Source organism: Tribolium castaneum, chromosome 5 (genome assembly GCF_031307605.1).
Source record: "Tribolium castaneum strain GA2 chromosome 5, icTriCast1.1, whole genome shotgun sequence".
NCBI lineage: Eukaryota > Metazoa > Arthropoda > Insecta > Coleoptera > Tenebrionidae > Tribolium > Tribolium castaneum.
In genome coordinates, this window is record NC_087398.1 from 3,482,130 (window position 1) to 3,501,583 (window position 19,454).

At 35.3% G+C, this 19,454-nt stretch overlaps 2 protein-coding genes across 6 annotated transcripts in view; one reads left to right on the plus strand and one right to left on the minus strand.

Moving 5' to 3' along the window:
* Positions 1-2,438: 2,438 nt before the first annotated feature.
* Positions 2,439-3,329, plus strand: mad2. Its single transcript, XM_962653.4, has 3 exons — positions 2,439-2,620; positions 2,669-2,815; positions 2,865-3,329. Exons 1-3 carry the CDS (start codon positions 2,545-2,547, stop codon positions 3,257-3,259), a joined length of 618 nt encoding a protein of 205 aa, XP_967746.1. The 5' UTR covers positions 2,439-2,544; the 3' UTR covers positions 3,260-3,329.
* A 126-nt stretch (positions 3,330-3,455) lies between these two features.
* LOC103313241 (protein vein) overlaps positions 3,456-19,454 on the minus strand; it is a 30,218-nt gene continuing 14,219 nt past the window's right edge. Inside the window, exons 2-8 of one of the 5 annotated variants that reach the window (XM_015980169.2) lie at positions 7,991-8,144; positions 7,877-7,891; positions 7,497-7,771; positions 5,086-5,191; positions 4,938-4,993; positions 3,950-3,969; positions 3,456-3,834 (exon numbers count right to left, since the gene is read on the minus strand). In XM_015980169.2, the coding sequence (XP_015835655.1) occupies positions 3,796-3,834; positions 3,950-3,969; positions 4,938-4,993; positions 5,086-5,191; positions 7,497-7,771; positions 7,877-7,891; positions 7,991-8,144 (665 nt within the window). In that variant the 3' untranslated portion in view covers positions 3,456-3,795. Of the gene's footprint in view, positions 3,835-3,949; positions 3,970-4,281; positions 4,994-5,085; positions 5,192-7,496; positions 7,772-7,876; positions 7,892-7,990; positions 8,145-19,454 lie in introns of those variants that run through there. The other 4 variants (XM_015980172.2, XM_015980168.2, XM_015980170.2 and 1 more) reach the window with 4 other exon arrangements.

Below are 19,454 nucleotides of genomic sequence, written 5' to 3' on the forward strand. Positions count from 1 at the left end.
ACTCGCCCACAAAACCGTTCTTGGAGCATTATTCGCACCGTTCTCTTCACATTTTCTTATTATAAGTTCGTGAGGTGTTTTTACAATTTCGATGTGCGGCTGTTCGGTGTATGGATGCCCGATTATCACTGGAATCTCCTGGGTTTCCCTCGGCACCACCAGGAGTTCGATCTGGGCGTTGATGCCGTCGATTTCTACATCCACCTGTGCGGCTCCTAAAACACTTGTAACTGCACCGCCGTAGCCCGTAACGTCCTTCTTCTTGTCCCAGTCACACATAAGTTTTAATTTGGGTACATAATCATCCCGGATGACACAAACTTCCGCTCCCATGTCCACGTAACCCCTAACTTCCACCCCGTTAATTTTCACGTCCTTAAAATACTTTAGATTGTCCGACTGAGCATTTATTGTCTTTACTTGCGCCGCCACTTCGTTTGCAGTAGCACCCCGTTGCGAATTTTCGTTTCGCCCTACTACTTGTCTTTCTCGCGAATCGCGACCCGGTACTTGGCACTCGCGCGCGAAGTGTCCCATTTTCCCGCACTTAAAACACGGAAAACATTTGGTGTTATTTTCCACTCTCGGAGTGTTACAGTTTTTAGAAATGTGGCCCTCTGCTCCACAGCGAAAACACTTTCTCTTCTCTGGCAAAATACGCCTCTCTGGAACCGAAATTAAATCCAACCGTTCATTGTTCCTCAAATCACGAAGAAGCTGCCACTCATCGTCGTGTCGAACAGTCAGCAGAGATCTCGCAACTTCCCTGGACTTCAACCCCGTGAGCAGCATTTCTTTCGTTTCCGCGAACGACAATTTTAAATCGCGACACATCGCCATTTTTGCGTAAAAATAATCTTCCGCGCTTTCACTGGTTCTTTGTTTTCTCTCCGACATCTCTCTAAACCTTTCGGCGAGCGTTCTTCGATCCGTATAATTTTCGCGGAATCGCATCTCAAACGCTGCCCACGTTGTTAAGGTATCCTGGTGATATCGATACCACAACAACGCGCTATCTACGAGGTGTTGACGCGCCACCTCCAACAAAATTGCATCACCCCAAAATTGACGTCCCGCCATGGTTTTGATGTCCTGTAACCACTGTAATGCGTCTGATGCACCTCCTTTTCCATTGAATACGCGTAAACTTTGCGTTAAATCGGGCATTACGCAATACCCCATGTTTCTCGACGCCCCAGGCGCCTCCACCCGGCCCAACGGAAGACTGTTCTGCAGGCCACTTGTCTCCGACACCACCCCGTTTCCAGACGACCCCAGCGTCCCCGACGCCTCCTTATCTCTGGACAACTCCTGTATGTCTGGCGACCCTGCTACCTCCTGGTCAACCGCCGCCGCCGCCGCCGCCGCCACTGTCCCTGTCTGAGCCTGTAACGCTTCGCTCACCGCTGCCTTCACTAATTGTAAAATTGTCTCTAAGTTCAAAAATTCCTGTCCTGATTGAGGGATGATTTCCTTCGGGCTTTCTTTATTCTTATCGTCCGTCATTTTCCTTTATTTCTTTGACCACTAACAAACTAACACTAATAAAACCAAACTAAGTCTCCACGAATAATTTTTTTTTTCACGATCCCACTTCTGATAAATTGTTATAGTTTATAATTTATTACGTCAGGATTATAGGGTAAATAAACTACGATCTTCTCAACAGGACCTTTTAATTTTACTTTACTCTACAAAAGCCAGTTACAGACTAACTTATTTTCTAAAAATCCAGACATTCGGCATTCATCTTTAACACATGTTTCCCATCTTTCACACTCGCCCTAAAAGCCCTCACACACACTAACCATTCGGACCTCCCAAGCATCCCTTACAATTCTACGAATTCATATCATTTGATTTGATAAAAATTGGGTGCGAATGGTTATAATTCGTGACGAAAAAAGATGAAAACGGTGAATTCAACAGATATTATCCAATTTTTTAAACTTTTTGTTTAATGGCAAATTTTGGGGCTAAATCTGATTGAATTTAGATGGAAATTAATTTATAAAATGTCTTACTGCCCTTGTTTCCCTCATAAATCGGTTAAGCAACGTTTTATGAAAAAAACACGTGGGTTTAACAAAAATTAGTTTTTCCAACAAATTCGTGGATGATTTCCATCTATTTTCGATTGAGAATGCATAATAATGATTATTTTCGCCCTAACAGTATAAAAAACAAAGATATTCTTTTAGAAAAATAGTCAAAAGGGTGCAAAAGATGATTCATTCTTATATTTTTTTGTCGTCTCATTCTCAATTTTAGTCATTTATTGGGGTTCCTATCTAGCAACGTTCTTTTGGCGATAAATTAGTAAATCATTGCGTAATTTTCCATAACAGTTATCCTGGAAAATTCTGGAACACAGCGAATTTCTCTTCCCGGTAGAAATTCTGGAAAGGTTCTCGAAATTGTTTACATCCGCTGAGATTGGCAAACCTGCCACTTGACGTTTGACAGTTTTGAAAGTTTGAATTCACTTTTTACCGTTACTTTTTTTGCCGCTAAATTATCTGTGTGTGTTAAGACAGCCCCGCAATGGCCGCAGTGGCTCCAAAAAACAAATCAGCGATCACTCTGAAAGGCTCCGCCGAAATCGTTTGCGATTACTTGAGTAATTTTGCCCCCAATTGTATAAAATGAGGTTATGGCTGTCTTGCAGATTTCGGAATCAACTCGATTTTGTTCCAACGGGGGCTGTACCCACCCGAGAACTTTCAAAGTGTGGAAAACTACGGTCTGACGATTCTCATGTCTACCGACAACAAGATCAAGGAGTTTCTCTCGACGACTTTATCGCAATTAAAAGGTTTGGGTTACCGGCGAGTTTTTTTTGACTAGTTTTGTATTATTTTTAGAGTGGTTACTACAAAGGTGCGTTACGAGGGTTGCAATGATCATAACGAACGTGAAAACGCGGGAGGTTATGGAACGTTGGGATTTTTATGTTGAGTATGAGGGGAATGCGGATGAACCTGGGGGGGCCGTGTCGGAAAAACCGTTAAAAACTATTAAAAACGAGATTAGGGACGTGTTGAAACAAATCGCGTCGTCGGTCGCCTATTTGCCTTTATTGGACTGTTTATGTAGCTTTGATATTCAAATTTATACCAAAAGTGATGTTGATTTGCCGGGAGAGTGGACTGAGGCCCAAGCAGCCCATGTAAAAAATGCACAGTCGGTTAAAATGCGGTCCTTTTCAACCAATTTACATAAGATGGATACTGTCGTTACCTATAAGAATGAGGACTAGGTTTAAGTGTAAAGTGGAAGCGATTTTTGCGTTCAGTGTGTTTAATAAATTTACATTTTTTTACACAGAAGATTTTTATTCCAACACCAATGATCGAAAAAAAGGATTATGATTTTACATTTGTGTTTTTTTATTGACTTGAAGGTAACAACCTTCATTGAAGTATTCTAGGACTTGGGGCAAACTCACTCAAAGATAACGTTTTCTGCGTTTATTTAAATATATTTATAATTAATAAAGTTTATAAAAGAAGTAACATTTCTTTTATTTTTCAAGCATATAAAACTTAACTACAGTCACGACAAATGGTTCGAGATTTCGACCTAAACTTCTAAGTTTTCACTCAACTAATAGCGCCATTTATCGTTATCACAATATGCGAGTATCTTTAACAACACTGAGATTTACATAACATTGTTGCTAACATGATAAAAAAATTATTACACATCGACTACTACATTGTGCGTTTTTCTCCAAATCAAATAAATTAAACGAGTATCTACATCCTCTGTAATGCAATTTTCTTTGGTATAGGGTTATCCAGCCTTGTCGCTCTTTTCCGCTCCCTCACAATACTGGAACAAATCAAACAATTATTACTGAGTGATTAGCAACTGGAGTTTCGAAACCACACACCCTCTAAACTACACAGTGTTAGTGCGAAAACGTGCAAAGTCAACACTACCTTACCGAATCGGTCGCTTTTTTGCCTGAAACATAAAAGGGAACGTGTACAAGAGTCGGTTTTTCCCCGGTAGTTGAGAGGTTTGTGTTAAGGTTTACGTCTACGTATTGCTATTTGAGAGGGACATGCGAGTTAGAGACATCTGAAACTCACAACAAATCTAACAGTCGATTAAATTTCGAGAGTTATTAGTAAACAGTTATTAAAGAATTGGTTAATACAGAGAGCAGGCAAAATTGATTACATACCTAATTTTATAATTTTTTATCCAATAGAGAGTCCTTTTGTCCCCCAATGTACCAGATAGGGTCAAACCAATAGTAAAAAAACTACGTCCTTCCTTTCATCGTTTATTAATAAGTTTACAACAATTTTTTTATTTTTTTAGAATTTGTAATAAAGATTCTTAAGATTTTGTTGTGAGTATAGATGTAATAAATAAATATATCTACATGACTTTATACAAAAATTAAGTAAAATGTCGGTCCCTGATATTTATAGGTACATTGCTTTTTACCTGAAATCCAAATCGAGTTTCGGTCAAATTTATTAGACGAATTCGATATCAGGTATAAAGTGGGTAAATGAATGTCGATAATAATCTACGGCTTGCTCGTCACTTCTAGTCATGAAACTCTGTTCACGCTGTGAAACTCCACGTAGATCATTGTGGACATTTATTTATCTAGTGGTTGCTCGATGACTGTCCAAAAAAACAGAAGAAACGTACGCTTTTCAACAGTCTTATACATTAGGATAGTTTACAAATATACAGTGGAGTTTTTTTCATCCCTCATAGGTGTATGTACAAACGGTAACAAGTTAATTTACACAGCGTCGATGTTAAAAAATCCACTAAAAATCGCTTAATTCCCGGACGCAAGTCTAGCACGAACTCTCATCTCGTAAAAATGGAATAATTTCTCTAGCAATCATCGTATTTCGTAAAGAGGCCTATCTTACAAGTGAATATAGGTGTCTGTCGATACCTACTGGATTGATCGGACATTTTCCCCTCACATCTATGACCCGTGTACCCGGGAGGACACCTGAAACCAGAAAAGTCCGTGTAATTCGAGCCGGCGGCGGCGCTTGGCGCCATCTGTCGGCGGTGTTGTCCGTCCGCCGCCTTAATACTTACACACAATCATAGGAATTCGGTACTTTGCCGCCTGTGATTCTCGTGGCAAAGCAAGTGCCCCCATTATGACAAAAGTTCTCTCGCATGTCTTCCTTGCAGGGTTCTCCTGCAACCAGAAAATTCGCGCGATTACATAAAAGCGTTAGATGACCCAGCGTTAGGAAAGCAGCGTTTTGGCAACGTACACACGACCGATTTTGTTTATGGGAGTGTGTACGACCTGTCAAAGTGCCAATAGGATTGTGTAATACGGGTGGCGCTTGACGAGATTATTATTCACGGATTTTTCGCGATGCGATGCACTTTTGGCAGCCGAGCGCGCATTAAAGGACCAAACACTTTGCTCGCGCCTTTTTGCGCTTGTGCCAATCACTAATCGTATTATTATAAGTCGAGCGACAAATTAAATCTAATAAATAACTAATTAAGCGCAAGTACGTGCTTTTTTACGTGCCTTCGTTTTTTTTGACATTATTTTACAAAAATAAACAATTTGTTGACAATATTTTTTATCAAAATAAGGCTGTAAAAAAGACTTTCAGTTCTAAAAGCTGTGAAAATTCGACTTCTAGATAAATAACGAGTGGGTCAAAAGTTTTCCAGAAACAAAACAATTTTTTGACGTTTTTTTTCCAAAATAAGGCTGTAAAAGGCTTTGAGTTCTAAGGGCTGTAAAAATTCGGCCTTTAGATAATTAACGAGTGGGTCAAAAATTTTCCAAAAAGTTGAAAAAAAATTACTTACTTCTGGAATGGAGCCGTCTATAATTATTGAGAGTTAATTTTAACTATTATTGCAAAAATACCCAGCTTGGACGAACTATAAAAAATGGTAGGTACGATTTGGTTTGTATTTCTGGTTCATTAGTAAAGTAACTAAGTAGCTTTGAAACGCCTTTATAAAACATTAGAATACTTTTACCTACCCTAACTCTAGGCACAATTTTTTCTGTAACATCGTATTGCAGGAAATGTGACTCTATATTCTTTATTTCATATGGTGCTTGTTTTTATTAGATACTTCTAAGTTCTTAATATTTCTTGATGTTATGTGACAATAATAATGTGTTGACCAACTTTTACAACGAAGATAAAAGGTAAAAACTAGACAGATTTTAAAAATGTTCATTAGCAGAATCACAATGTTATCTACGTTAATGAATAAATAACATTAATTTTGCGCAAAAAACTTTTAACGAAGAGTAGCTGTGAAGAACAGTAGAATATCTATGTCCTTCAGGTCCGTACATTAGGTGCAAACCTTTTAAAATTGCGTGAAAGAAGATACTTAGAGTTGATGTAATCAGTTATACGACAAAGTTTTTTTGATTTATTCCGTTGAAAATGACCGATAAATAAAACAATGGTCTCGAAAACTTTTGGAAGTTAAAGAGACCAACTTCAGAAATCTCAAAATTAAGATGTTAATGATAATGAAAATATAAAATGTAAAATACATATTGACATAAAATTAAAGATCATTTTAAGGATGATGAAAAACTTTCTAGTATTTTAGCGAAACATCTTATTATTCTGTATTAGATTCAATTTATAAATGCATATTTATTTTCTGAATAAAATGCCTTTATTCCGAGTAAAATCTCAAAATCGGGACATTTGGGTTTGTTTATGAAAAAGCAGGACATAAACGTACAACAGGACAAGACATCGAAAAACCTGTCCTGGGTAAAAAACCTATGAAAACATGAGAAAAGTGCCAGTAGTATTTTTAGTAATCTTGCGTACTACGATTTGTGCTAAATTACATAATTATTATTTCAAATGTATCTAAACTCTCAATTCGAATCTTTGTAGTAGAAATTTTAAAGTTACTTGGGTTTTGCTGAAATATTTGTCTCGCATTTGCTAAAAAATGGACAATTTTAGGTTCGATTAGAAAAGTTTGGCCTGTTTTTCCGGCTCATCTTATTAATTATTTTTTTGTCTTAGAGTAGGACTTGATTTTTTCTGGTAGTTAATGTTTTAACTATACATACAGCACCTAATTATTAAATTATAACTGTGAGAAACTAAAAAACTAAGAAATGACTGCAAATTTTATTCTTATTTATTGTATAATATTGTACTTTTTGGTGCATCCGAAGTTCGCTGCTTTTTAATTTTAGGTTGAAAACACAACTGCAGTCTACACTTTATCTAATACCGCCAATTAAAAAAAGTATGGATACAGCTTTGAAAACAGTTTATCAGCGCGAAATTTGATCAAATTGTTTTGTAACATCCTTTGTAGGATAAAAAGGCAATTTTAATTTGTTATATTGTGTTTGTGTAGAAAAAGGTAAATTTAGTTCGTTCTGCTGTGTCGATTTAACTAAATAGATGAGACTGTTTCTGATAAGTTGTTGATTTTTTCGTGAGTACAGCTAAAGCAAGTGTATCCCGCGAACTCACTATCAGGCGCTGGTGTCGCTAAATCTATATCGCTTGTATAGGTACCAGGTGTCTGTAAAGGCCCGGAGGTCGTGTGTGTGTTGGGCCTGAAGATCCTGTGCGTCTTGGGCCTGGAGGTCGAGTGCATTTTGTGCTTGGAGTTGTGTGTCTTGGACTTCGACGGCGACGAGTTGCGGCGGACGACATAGGAAACCTCCTCTCCAGTCGCTGCAATCGCCACACAGGTGTACTGTCCCGTATCCGAGCGTTTGTCGACCACCAGAATACTTTTTCGCCTGGAAAACGCAAGAATCACCTTTGGAAGGAGCAAAGCGGAAGCAAAAGCGCATGCAAGCGATATAATTTCATCATGAGGTGGCTCGGCTCACTCATCCACTCACCTATCGTTCCCCTCACTGCGACGACACAGCGGGAAAAAATGCCAATTAAAATCGGGTTTTTCATGGGGTTTTACAAAGCGAGAAGCTCCCGAAACGGGAAGTAACTTTACCTACTTTTTCTGAATGATGCGGACGCGGTCCCTGTTGTGGAGGATCGTGTTGTTGTGCTTCCACTGGACTGTGGGCAAGGGGAATCCCTCGACTCTACACGTGTATTTTCGGTGCCTGGCGTGGCAGGCGCTCTCGTTGATCCTGACAGGCTTCGGAGCTGCAAAAGTTCAAAGGAAATGTTACAACAAAATTCTTGATTATTCCCATCAATTTAGGGATCACCTGGACCCAACCAAAAAAATGTTCTTGTTATTTTTTTTAATTTAGTTTATAAGCTGTTAAAAGTTAACTTTGTGAATGAGAGCTTCTGATTGGTTCAATTTGGTCACGTCATCAGTTAATCAGGCATTTACTTGCGGATTAAATTAATGACGTTCTTCTAAACCGATCCATAAATCAATATTTTTGTTATCAAATCGTTATTATTCATTATTAAAGACCGGATTTTAAAAAACTTCCCTAACCCGTAATTTTTGAGGACTTTTCTTGAAACTCGAAATAAACCTGCTTCGTTAGAAATATTTGACACAATTTTTATTTCTCTTAAATTCCTATACCGACCAACTTCCCGTATCCTAAACGTGTTTTAAACATCCTAAAGTTTCTTATTTTAAATAATACATTTATTCAGTTTTTTATTAATATTTACATCAGATTTTTTAATTTCACATTTAGAGATTTTTTGTTCCTCGGGCATCCAGTCTTTCAATCGTATAGTTTTTTAATGTTTCCATCACAGTTATTAAGTTTCTCAGTAAGTATATCAGTTTTATAGTTTATTATTTTCCTGGTATTTTATTTTTACTTCTTAAATTTTTCACAGTTTTATTTTCTGTTTTACAGTTTCATAAATGTTCTAACTTTGTGGTGATAAATTTTTTTTTTGAATTTTTCGCTCATTTATTTTTCTGTTAGTTCTACACAATTTCAAGCTTTCTGTTTTTTAGTTTTTTTTTAGTATTTCAGCTTTTCAGTCACTTAGTGAATTGGTTTTTTATTTAGAATATAAGTGTTTCAATTTATTAGTTTTTCTCTTTTCTAGTTCTATAGTTTTTTCAGTTTTTCACTTAGTTCTTCACAATTTCAATCTCACGATCTTTTAGTTTCTTTCAACTTTTTAGTATTTTTTTATAAAAAATTTAACCACAATGAGAAGTCAGCAATTTTTGCTGAAAATTATAATTTCCACATAACAGTTTGATAAATCTAACATAAACTAATCCAAACCAAATTTGTTTCGACGTCAAACCTAAAAACACGAATTGTTTGAGTTAAATACAAAAACTCATATTTTCATTCAAAAGTAAACTGTAATTCTCTGTTTTCATTCTTTTTCTAAAAAAAATTCTAACTACCTCCAGGAAGGAGATATGAGGACGTAAAAATAAAATTTGCCCAGTCGTAGTTTTTCAATTTTTTTATTAAAACTACTTTTCCATAATGAAGCTAATTTTAAATCAAAAAACGACCTTTGCATCTGAAGTCAGGAGAAACTTTTCCACAAGAATCAGTTTTCAATCAAGTCCGGAATATTTCGATTTCTGGAACACCAGTTTGTTTGTGCAAAAAACGTGCTAAGCTCTTTAATGTTCCATTTTTCTTATTTTCCTTGCTTTTGCCGATTACCACTGCCGGACCTCAAAGGCAAACAAATGTGTACCGAATTATCCTGAACTGTGAACAGCACTAAATTTAAATTTCTTGTGAAATAATATCTTGGCAAAACCGAGTTCAACTTTTTCAGTTGTTGTGCATGTGGTGTTTTGTAGAGCCGGCGCAAATTTTCCCTTATTTTTTCACAAATCACGCAAATAAAAATATTTTTTTATGAGTTTTTGTTGGACTCGGCGTCCAACAGGTGCCACCTAAACTTAGCCCCTTAAAAAATTGGGTTAGTCGTTGTTTATTTTTCGGGCACGCCACTGGAGAAATCCTATTTATACAAGTCCTTACTCCACTTCTCGCTTGCATTTACCTGTGCTACCGAAATACCTCGTCCCGGCCTCGTCGCCATTTTCGGCCGCGAAAATTCGCTTTGTTTGCCGAAATTTCCGAAATTCCTTTCGGATAACTGTAGATCGTCTGGCCTTCGTCTAGTTGGAACGTGATCGTCATAAATAAGCCGCGAAGAAAGGAAAAAATCAGCGCACGGCCACCATCTATTACACCCGCTCGACGGAAATTAAAATACAATAATCCGGTGGAGCATCCCGGACCGTATTTTTCGGCATGTTTGCCCGAAACTATTAGCGAATTCCACGGCATTGTTTCCAAGTTAATATTCAGCACGCGTTCGAACTCTTCAAAATGCATTCCGAGAAGCTGAGACGGATTCCCCGCGAACGACTAGAAGGACGCATTTTTGGAAAAGATGCCGAAAAGACGTAAATCAACCGATGGACACGGGAGAATGTTAACTAGCACCGACACGAATATACAACAGGCGCCCGCAAATAAAACAAAGCCCACGGAGGACCAACACAGGAAAATGCCCTTTTCGGCATTTTTCTGCATAAAAAATTATACCAACTGACCGCACAAAAGCTTGGATCTGCGGATAACTCAAGGGGAAACTGCCTTTTTTTATAGATCCAAGTTTTCGGGAAAGTTATTTGTGCAAAAATTATTTCCTCAGTGGCATCTCCTTACAATTTATTAATTCCACGATTAGTACTTTACAAAAATTAAACTAAAATTTTTCTGGTAAAAAACTAAAAAGGCGTACTGAAGACTTGGAGCAGGAACAGCGAAAATTTTTTTTTTGAAAATTTTGAATTACAATTTTTAAAAAACAACTGTGACGTATTCTAATAAGAATCCCAGGGATTAACTCACAAAAAAGGTTGTCTGTAGAGATTCCACTAAAGTGGTGATTTTACAGAAGATAGTCTTTGTGTGAATTAATGAATAACTCATTCACTCTGGATTTAAAAAAGTGTGATGTACTCATACCTACCTACTTGTGTTATTTTTTACAAGTGTGTGCGAGTAAAGTAAAAAAAATCTTGGCTACTATATACATCCTAAATATCTTATGACTTTTTACGTCATACAGGTCTTTTTGTTAACTTGTTCCTAAATATTGCTGAACCTATTTTTACAACTACAGCAAACATCCTGTATACCAAAATAATCTATGTTAAAATAGATTTTTTTATATGTGGATGACACTTTTCTAATTTTGCTACTTTCAGAAATTACGCCAAAATAGAGTTTTAAAAGATGAATGAATGGTAAAATACTATGTATAAAAATATGAAAATAAGATTAAAAAGTTGTTTTTTTCAGTTGTTAACGAACGTAAAACATTTTTTTTTTCAGAAAGACTTTAATTTCAGCAGAACATGCTTACATTATTTATGACAGTTTCTCTTTCATAATAATTTTCTTACGGCAAACACGTAAAAAATACGTCTGGTTTCCTGTATTCTGTAGATCAAAAACAACAAAGTCTTTTTAATCACAGGCTCAAATATGAGTCTAGCACTTTGTTAATGGCTTAATTTGTACTATAAAAAATATTTGTGAACCTCCACATCTACGCCACTGAACGAATAAAAAACATAAACATACTACTCGGAGTTATATTAAGAAAAATTTAGGGTAAAAAAGATTAGACACAACGAAAAATCTAGGATTTTTTTCATAACTTCGCCAAAAAAATAAGATTTTTTGTTCTAGACTTTTAACCAACACTGTATAAAATTATTTTTGTTTAAATAAGAAATTCATATTCCAGTCACAGTTTTTTTACGGGAAGGTTTCTAATGTTTTTGCATCCATATAGGACAAAAGGAAAACCTTGATGCGTTTTCTGCTAGTTTTTAAAATGTGTTACCTTAAATAAATACAACAAAAATATTTTATTTTCATTTTTTCCTTTGTTATGGCATCACTTAAACACCCTTTAAATTGGCTTTTACTCGCATAATCTTGGGAAATGCTATTTTTTTCTACCATGGAATCTAGTTTAATTTCTCGTTAAAAAGGAAATAAAACTTCTTCCACTGTCGACTCCCTAGAGCCTTCAGATTACACGTTAAATCGTTCGAATTTTCAGAAGAGGTGTATCCTGCTGACTGCGCCAATTACGCTTGTAAGAAAACTGACATCAAGAAATCTAAATTAATTTTATAAATTGAAATGAAGCATGAACAGGATATTTTATATTGTGTTCTTAAATGATTCTCATCTAATCGTTTTTTTTTAATTTTTACATTTGAACAGACAGACGTTTCGGTAACTATCGTAATATCATCAGTTACAGCTATGTGAAAATTACCTATCTATATAATTTTTAAATGTAGGTGATGATGGTACATTAGTTACCTAAACGTCCGTCTATCCAAATGTATTTTTTTTTGTCAAGTTGTAACAGTTGTAACAAAATATCTCATGAATTTTAAAATAAAAAATATTTGCTTTCAATTATTTCTGATCCACTAATAAGACCCTTTGGAGATTTTGGTGTTATTGGGATGAAAGATAACATACTAAAATACTGTGGTTTGATCAAAAACACTACTCTACTTTTCCTGATAAAGGTTTAAGATCAAACGAAGCGCCTCTTGTTTCTCAGAATTTTTTTATCGAGTTTTTTAGAATTAATTTCAAAAATGTTCTCTGTCGGGGCTCTTACACTTACACTGCTTGTTAATAAATATAAAAAATTCGTCAATTTTCCACATCATTTTATGGATCATAAAGTTTTGGGGCGTTTTTGGCGTTTGTTTTTGGAGTGCGTGTTGCACTTGTTGCTTTGGCGAAATGGAAAAGTTTGCGTCCGTATTTTGTGTAAGTGGACCGGATGATCAGTCCCATCTTTTGGCCATTTTCCCGCTTTTAATCACCTTTCGCCTCCCCCGTTTCGCGTCCAGGTGCACTCCAGAATCGGTTGGCAGTTCGCCTGGCGTCGCGACGCCGTGATTCATTTGGCTCGCGTCCACCGGGCTCAGACAGCGCTCGGTCCTTTCCGAGCCCATCGTCCCATCTGGCCGCTTAATCACCCTTAGCAGGGCCGTAATACCATTCCTTTGCGGCTTTAATTTTGCCGTGATCGGAGTGAATCTCCGCTCGGACGTCGACAAATCGCGCGACGCCGAAAATATCGCCAAAGAAGCGACGCTTAGTCACCTCTCTCGCTGAAAATGAGCCGAAATAAATTGAACGTTCCGGTGAAATAACCTCATTTTTAAAAGTTTCGGTGACTTTTGAACATCATTAAATTAATTGATAGTTGTATTTATAGCTCAGACTAAATAACGCGCGCTGGCTGCGAGCCGCTCTCTCCAGATGTTGCGCGAGACAATTTTGGTGGGACGGCCGATTTTTCTGTTTACATCGGAAACGCGACACGATTTTTGGATTTTCTTTCAAGGTGAAGCGACGGGGAAATTTTAAACAGAGCAAGGTTGGGAGGGACCGAGCGATTAGCGCAGACAATGAACGGAAAAATTAATGCAAGGCAGGTATGGGGAGATGATATAATGGAGCGGAAAGAAACGAGGACAGATTGAAATAGAAATTATTATTTTTAATGTATGCCTGCATACCCACATAGCTCGTAATATACATGTATGCGCTTTTTTAACAAAGGGAGGAAAAATTGTTTGCATTTCTTCAATGGGTTCAAGATCGGGTTCAATTATTTGCCACTTTCCATAAATACCGCTGTGATGAAAGTTTTCCAACACGTTTGGTCACACTGAAGTCCCTAGAAATTCCCCACGAACAATTTGCACAATTTACCACTGCCACCAACTTAAATTTTTGCTAATAACTTTAGAGTTCAAAATTTCTTCATTTCTAATATAATGAAGAGAAAATCTTCATTCTGCGAAAACGCTCAAAACTTTTACCAAGAAATGGATTAAGAGGAAAGACGAAATAACTTTTTTTTTCTGCAATCACTTGTTTTATATCAACGTATCTACAATTAGTACAAGGTGTGTTATAATAATTTTCATGTAGTCGCCTGTGATTTTCTCATGAAAAATCAGAAATGCCGCTTTATAAAACTAATGGCAGGCATTCAATCAGCGAATGTTGTCATTCTCAATTTATTAATTTCTAATTTGGAAAACTTCGATAATAAAAGTGTTTTTTTAATGAAACTTTTGAATGCAATTAACTGACAATTTTGACATTTATTGACGGTGGATTCATTTCAGTAGAGCGGCACAATTTTTTTACATGTAATCTAATTTCAGAGTTAACTAGATGAGAATCATTTTAAAATACCTGGTATTAGCTGTGGTTTTAGATAGTTTTTCAAATAATACGTAGAAAATGACATAAAATTGTAACCTTTAAACTAACTGAGTGTTAAAAAAACTATGAAGAAGATGGAAGGTAGTGAATGTTAAACTTGTAAAAACCTTTATTATTTATTTAATGCAGAAACAGAAGATACAAAATAAATTAACAAAATTATGACGTCTAATATAATTAAATAAATGTTTTATTTAGAAAAAAATGGAAGTGATGATGAGAATATGCTAAAATGCTAAATAAATGTGCTCAGAAAAACAGTTAATATCACTTCAAACTAATAAAATGTAAAAAACTAAATTTTATTCGCAAAGTTAGAGTTAATTGCAATTAACTATTAAATTTAATTTCTGCATAATGGCCATCTTTTTAGCAACATGATTAAAGCCACAACTCACAAATCCTAGAAAGAATCAAAATTTTAAGATTTTTTAACAAGAATTCTTGATTCTTTCTCGTCTGGACCTGAAATAATTACGAGCTTTTGTCTTGTTCTTGTCTTGAAAATATCGAAACCATGATCAAAACTATTATTTTGCGTGTAAAGTATTAGTTTAGTTATTAGAAAGTATATGGACAATAAGGCCCTCTCAGTGTTGAAAAGTTTCGGTCGGAAAACAATCTTTATCTGACCTCCGAATTTCTCCGAAAAATAAAATCGGGGAAATAAATCGAGAGATAACGCAAGAAAGTCGTTCTTAGGATATTTTAATTCGCAAAGATGATTTTTATACAAAATCAATACAATAAATCTGTATTTATGAAGGAGAAAAATGAAAAAACAACAAATTCAAAACTTTTGAAACCCAAACTTTTGAAATACGAGTGAACAGTTATTTGTGTGCCAGGACACTAAAATAGAATTTTTTATCAGAAAGTAACTTCATCCAGTGCTGAAGTGTTCATTACGTTTTTTCAGAAACCAAGATTACACCTTGTTTGGGTTATTTTAGGAAGTCGATTTCAGAAAAATATTTTTTTAGGTCAGAAAATTTCTCTTTATGTTTTGCAAAACAAAGCCCTAGTTCCCGTCAAAAATTTATGTATTCCAAATGTCCTGTTTTATTTTGATCGTAACAAATCATCGTTTGTTAGAAGTGGTTTCGGTGTTATGCCATTCTAGTGAAAAAAGCGTGTCAGAATCGCTTTAAAAATAGGTGAAAATTTTCCGCTGCAAAGTGGCACTTATCACGTTCGCACCACTAACTCTAGAAATACAAGAAGTCGATTGATCTTTCGCCGCTTGATAACATTATGAAACATGATTTCCCCGTCGAGGGGCGATCGCCGGCTGCAACGCCACTATTTTTAGATCTCTGGAAATATCACAAGACAGCGTGTGCCTAGCTGCCTGTTCTTATAGACCCGTCCTAATGGGCTCTAAGGGTACTGGGGCAAAAATTGACCCAAAAAACCCACCACGAAGTGAAACAGTCATGCATTTCCACAATACGGTGTCGTTGGCTAATCGCTAAAACGCACTTCGCCACATCTGTCACCGATTCCAAGGTTATAAATAATTTCTTTCGCACATTTTGCGCAAATTTCCTGGCGCCAACGGCATTGTTTACAATTTTGGAAAACTGAACGCGGAAAGCAATCTCGCCGACCTCATAAACCCGTCAGCGCATCTCTTCGCAGATGCGTGCAGCAGCAGCACACGGAAAAATTGCAGCGGATTTTTTCCAAGTTTTCCTCGCCGGTGGCCTTTAAATTTGAGATTTCGCAATGTGGCCGTAAATCTCGTCGGCATCAGTCGGCCGTATTTCATGCGGCGCATCAGAATTGTAAAAATCCATTTGTCGCAAATGATAGTAGTGGCTCGAAATAGTGCTCCGAGTTTAATGTACTGGATCAACCTTCGAAACACATGTTTTAATAGCGACGGAATCATTAAAATCGTGAGATGCAGATGCAATTATTCAAAACGGTGATGTCACTGACACACTTTACCTGGACATATGGACCAAAGGACCCACATGGGCGAGCCCATGGCCGTCCTAAGCCCGCTCATCCAGGCACAACCACCACGACACAAAAAAAATTATAAGTGTGCCAACAGATCTGGTCTAATTTGCGTTAATTATTCCAAAAAATATACTTCTTGTTCGAATATCCCATCTCTTGCAAGTATTATATGTCCATGATTTTGTGTATGCAAGAGCAGTTTACTATAGATATTATAGAAATCTTACGAAATTTCTGGTTCTACTTTCTAAGTTTCTTTGAAGTCATCGCTAAAATTATTGACAACTGATTTGTGACATGGTGTTATGGAGGTAGGTATGTCTGTATTAAGTTTATTTTTGAAAACAATCTTTTGTTGTTGGTAAGTTAAAAAAGAAAACTATTCAACTACTCTTAGAAAAATTTAATAACAGTCAAAATTGTTTTTTTTTTGACTTGCACGTTTCTTTTCTTCTTCTTCGGATATCTATTATTGAGAACAAGTTACCAAGAATAGAATAAAACGTTTGAGTTTTCTGAGTCATTACTAAATTGTTGGTCACTACTAATTTTTTTAATAAAATAAGGAAGTTAATGTATTCTTTTCTTTAAAAAAATTATTACATCAGATTATTGTCTGGTGTCTGCCGGGGCTACTAACAAGAATGCACCTCTACTTATAAGAAAATACAACAGGGTTCCACTTTTAGTGCCACCACTAGTAAATTTATTCATGGTCATTTTAATAAAAGATGTTTCATTTCATCTTTTGATTTATTTTTTTTCCAAAAAAAAGTTAAACGTCATATAAATAAAGTCGTTTTAGAATAATTAGAAGCAAGAACACAAAAGAGGGAAAGGAAAAGTTCGGTTCCCATAACAGTTTTTGAAAATTTGAAAGTCATGATAACCGTTCTCTAATTTTGGATTCTATTGTCAAAAGAGTTGAAAATGTTGCTAAGAAGCTGAAGAACTTAAAAAACCTAAAACATATTTCAAATAAAACAAAATTTAATGCCAATCTTCAAAATTCATTGTTAGAACATTCTTCGCAAAATAAAGAACGATCTTTTACGTTAAATTTTTTGTATTAAACCTTTTTCCATCTATATAATAATAAGTAGGTCCTTGATTTTAAACATTCTATACTTACATAATAATAATTAGCTATGATAGAGAATTTAACAAATGAAAACACAAGTTTACTACCAAATAAGAATAAAAACAGTATATAAGACTAACTCGAAGACCAAAACTATATGCTAAATAAATAAAGAAATGAAGGAAATTCGTTATTTCAGTCTTCAATCCCAATCAAGATGCAATAATTAAAAAAATAAGAGCAAAATTACAAGTCATGGTAAGATTGTCTTGTATTTGTATTTGTATTTTTCATGTTTTTCGTTAATTATTCTTTTTTTAATCTTTTTATTAGGAGTTTATGACACTTGGACTTTTTCTCTTTTTAACTTTTACCTCAGACACAACATTGTAGTTTAGTTTGTCTGTACACGTATAAGATCAAGGAAGTAGAGCAAATAAAAAAAATAGAACAAAGCAGAAATATAGAAAATTTTGAAAAACTAACTTTAAACCAAGGAAATTGGCAAATAATAAACACAATCAAATTAAAACCCGATGAATTCGAATCACTTACTTAAGGCAAAAAAACCTTATAGTAGGTACTTAAAATTCTGAAAAACTAAAAAAAAATGTTAAAAATTAAAAATTCGTAGGCAGGAGAATTCCAATTAAATCTTAACAAAAAATTAAACCTAAAAAGCAAAATTCAAACTTTTGAAAAACCCAACATTATTGTACTTATATAATAATCAATGCGCGCAAAATTACGAACGGCCTTTTTTGTTCAAGTTTTGTAATGAGAAGCTCATTTTTGGGTATAACATTTCATATACTTTCCCATAACCTTTTTCATCAATAATAATAATAATAATAATAATATAATAATAATAATAATAATAATAATAATAATAATAATAAATTGCAAAAATATTTAAAATATCCTGTATCTAATAGTGTTTAGCTATGTTTGAGCTATGATAGAATTATTAACATGTAGTAACATTGAAATGTATACGAGTTCTTTGAACTAAAAAATAAGAGAGAAATTAAGAAACAAAAACGCAAGTTTACTAACAAGGTTATTCATAAGAACTAAAAAAAATAAGGACTAACACGAAAACCTAAACTAAATGCTTTTGAAGTAAGATTGTTGCTCTGATATTTCAATATTTTAAAGTGTGTAGGTTTTATTTCAGATTTGTAATTTTCAGGCTTTTGAGTTTCAGATTAGCTATTCTTTTTTAATTTTTCTATTGATCCTTTTTTTCTCTTCTTAATTTGAATACAGTTCAGTAGGGCAAATAAATAGAAATATCTAGAATTTTTAAAAACTTAAATAAACCTGCTTAAATAAAACAAAAAACTCGAAATCTTGAAGAACTCAACATTATCGTACTTTCGTCTTTAACAAAACACAAAATATCAATAAAACACAGGATTCAGTGCAAGATCGAATTGATATTTTTCGCAAGTTTAGTTGCTAGGATAAGAAAAATTTAAATAAACTCGAACTAAAAAATTACAGTCAAACACAATTAAATTGAAAACCTGAAAAAAGCACCAGTAAAAATGGCAATAGTTAACATGTATCGGAACATTTGTGAGCGAGATTGATTTTTTGTTAGTTTTCTAATTGTAAAACGGTTTGAATTTGGAGCCAGTCGCGGCGTTTATCCAGCGGGAGTCTCCTTCCCCACAAATCATTTTCCAAAGTGGCTGTGTTTATTTTTCGTTAAACAAACAAACCATAACCTCTCGAAAGCAATTCGAGGCGTGTTAAGCAGCATTCGTGTGGCGCCCTCCCTGTTTGTCCTCCGCGGTTTCACTTTGGTCCTTGCGCAAGAATAATTTTAATATATTTATTTATTTATCCAACGAGATTGTTTAACAAGTTTCAAACACGGCCCGAAAGGGCCATAAAACCGGTGTAGTAATAATTATTTGGACGTCGGTTGCGAAAAGTCGGCCGGGCCTAAATAAAAATAAACGGTGGCTAAGTGGTTCCTGAAAGTGTTTGTAAATGTGACGTACTCCACAAATGACTTATTTCAGTTTTCAGCCGGTGAATGAATGCCGGAGACAGACGGCCCACATACCCCTGCGGCTATTTTTCAACCTACTGCATCCGAGATAAATTAGCGAAAAATTTGCGCCAGAACCGATCCCG

Bases quoted from the DNA above. Each gene is read 5' to 3' on its own strand.
- mad2 (XM_962653.4), top strand. From the start codon at position 2,545: ATGGCCGCAGTGGCTCCAAAAAACAAATCAGCGATCACTCTGAAAGGC. The intron at 2,621-2,668 runs GTAATTTTGCCC...GCTGTCTTGCAG, and splicing joins AATCGTTTGCGATTACTTGA to ATTTCGGAATCAACTCGATT. The intron at 2,816-2,864 runs GTTTGGGTTACC...TATTATTTTTAG, and splicing joins GACTTTATCGCAATTAAAAG to AGTGGTTACTACAAAGGTGC.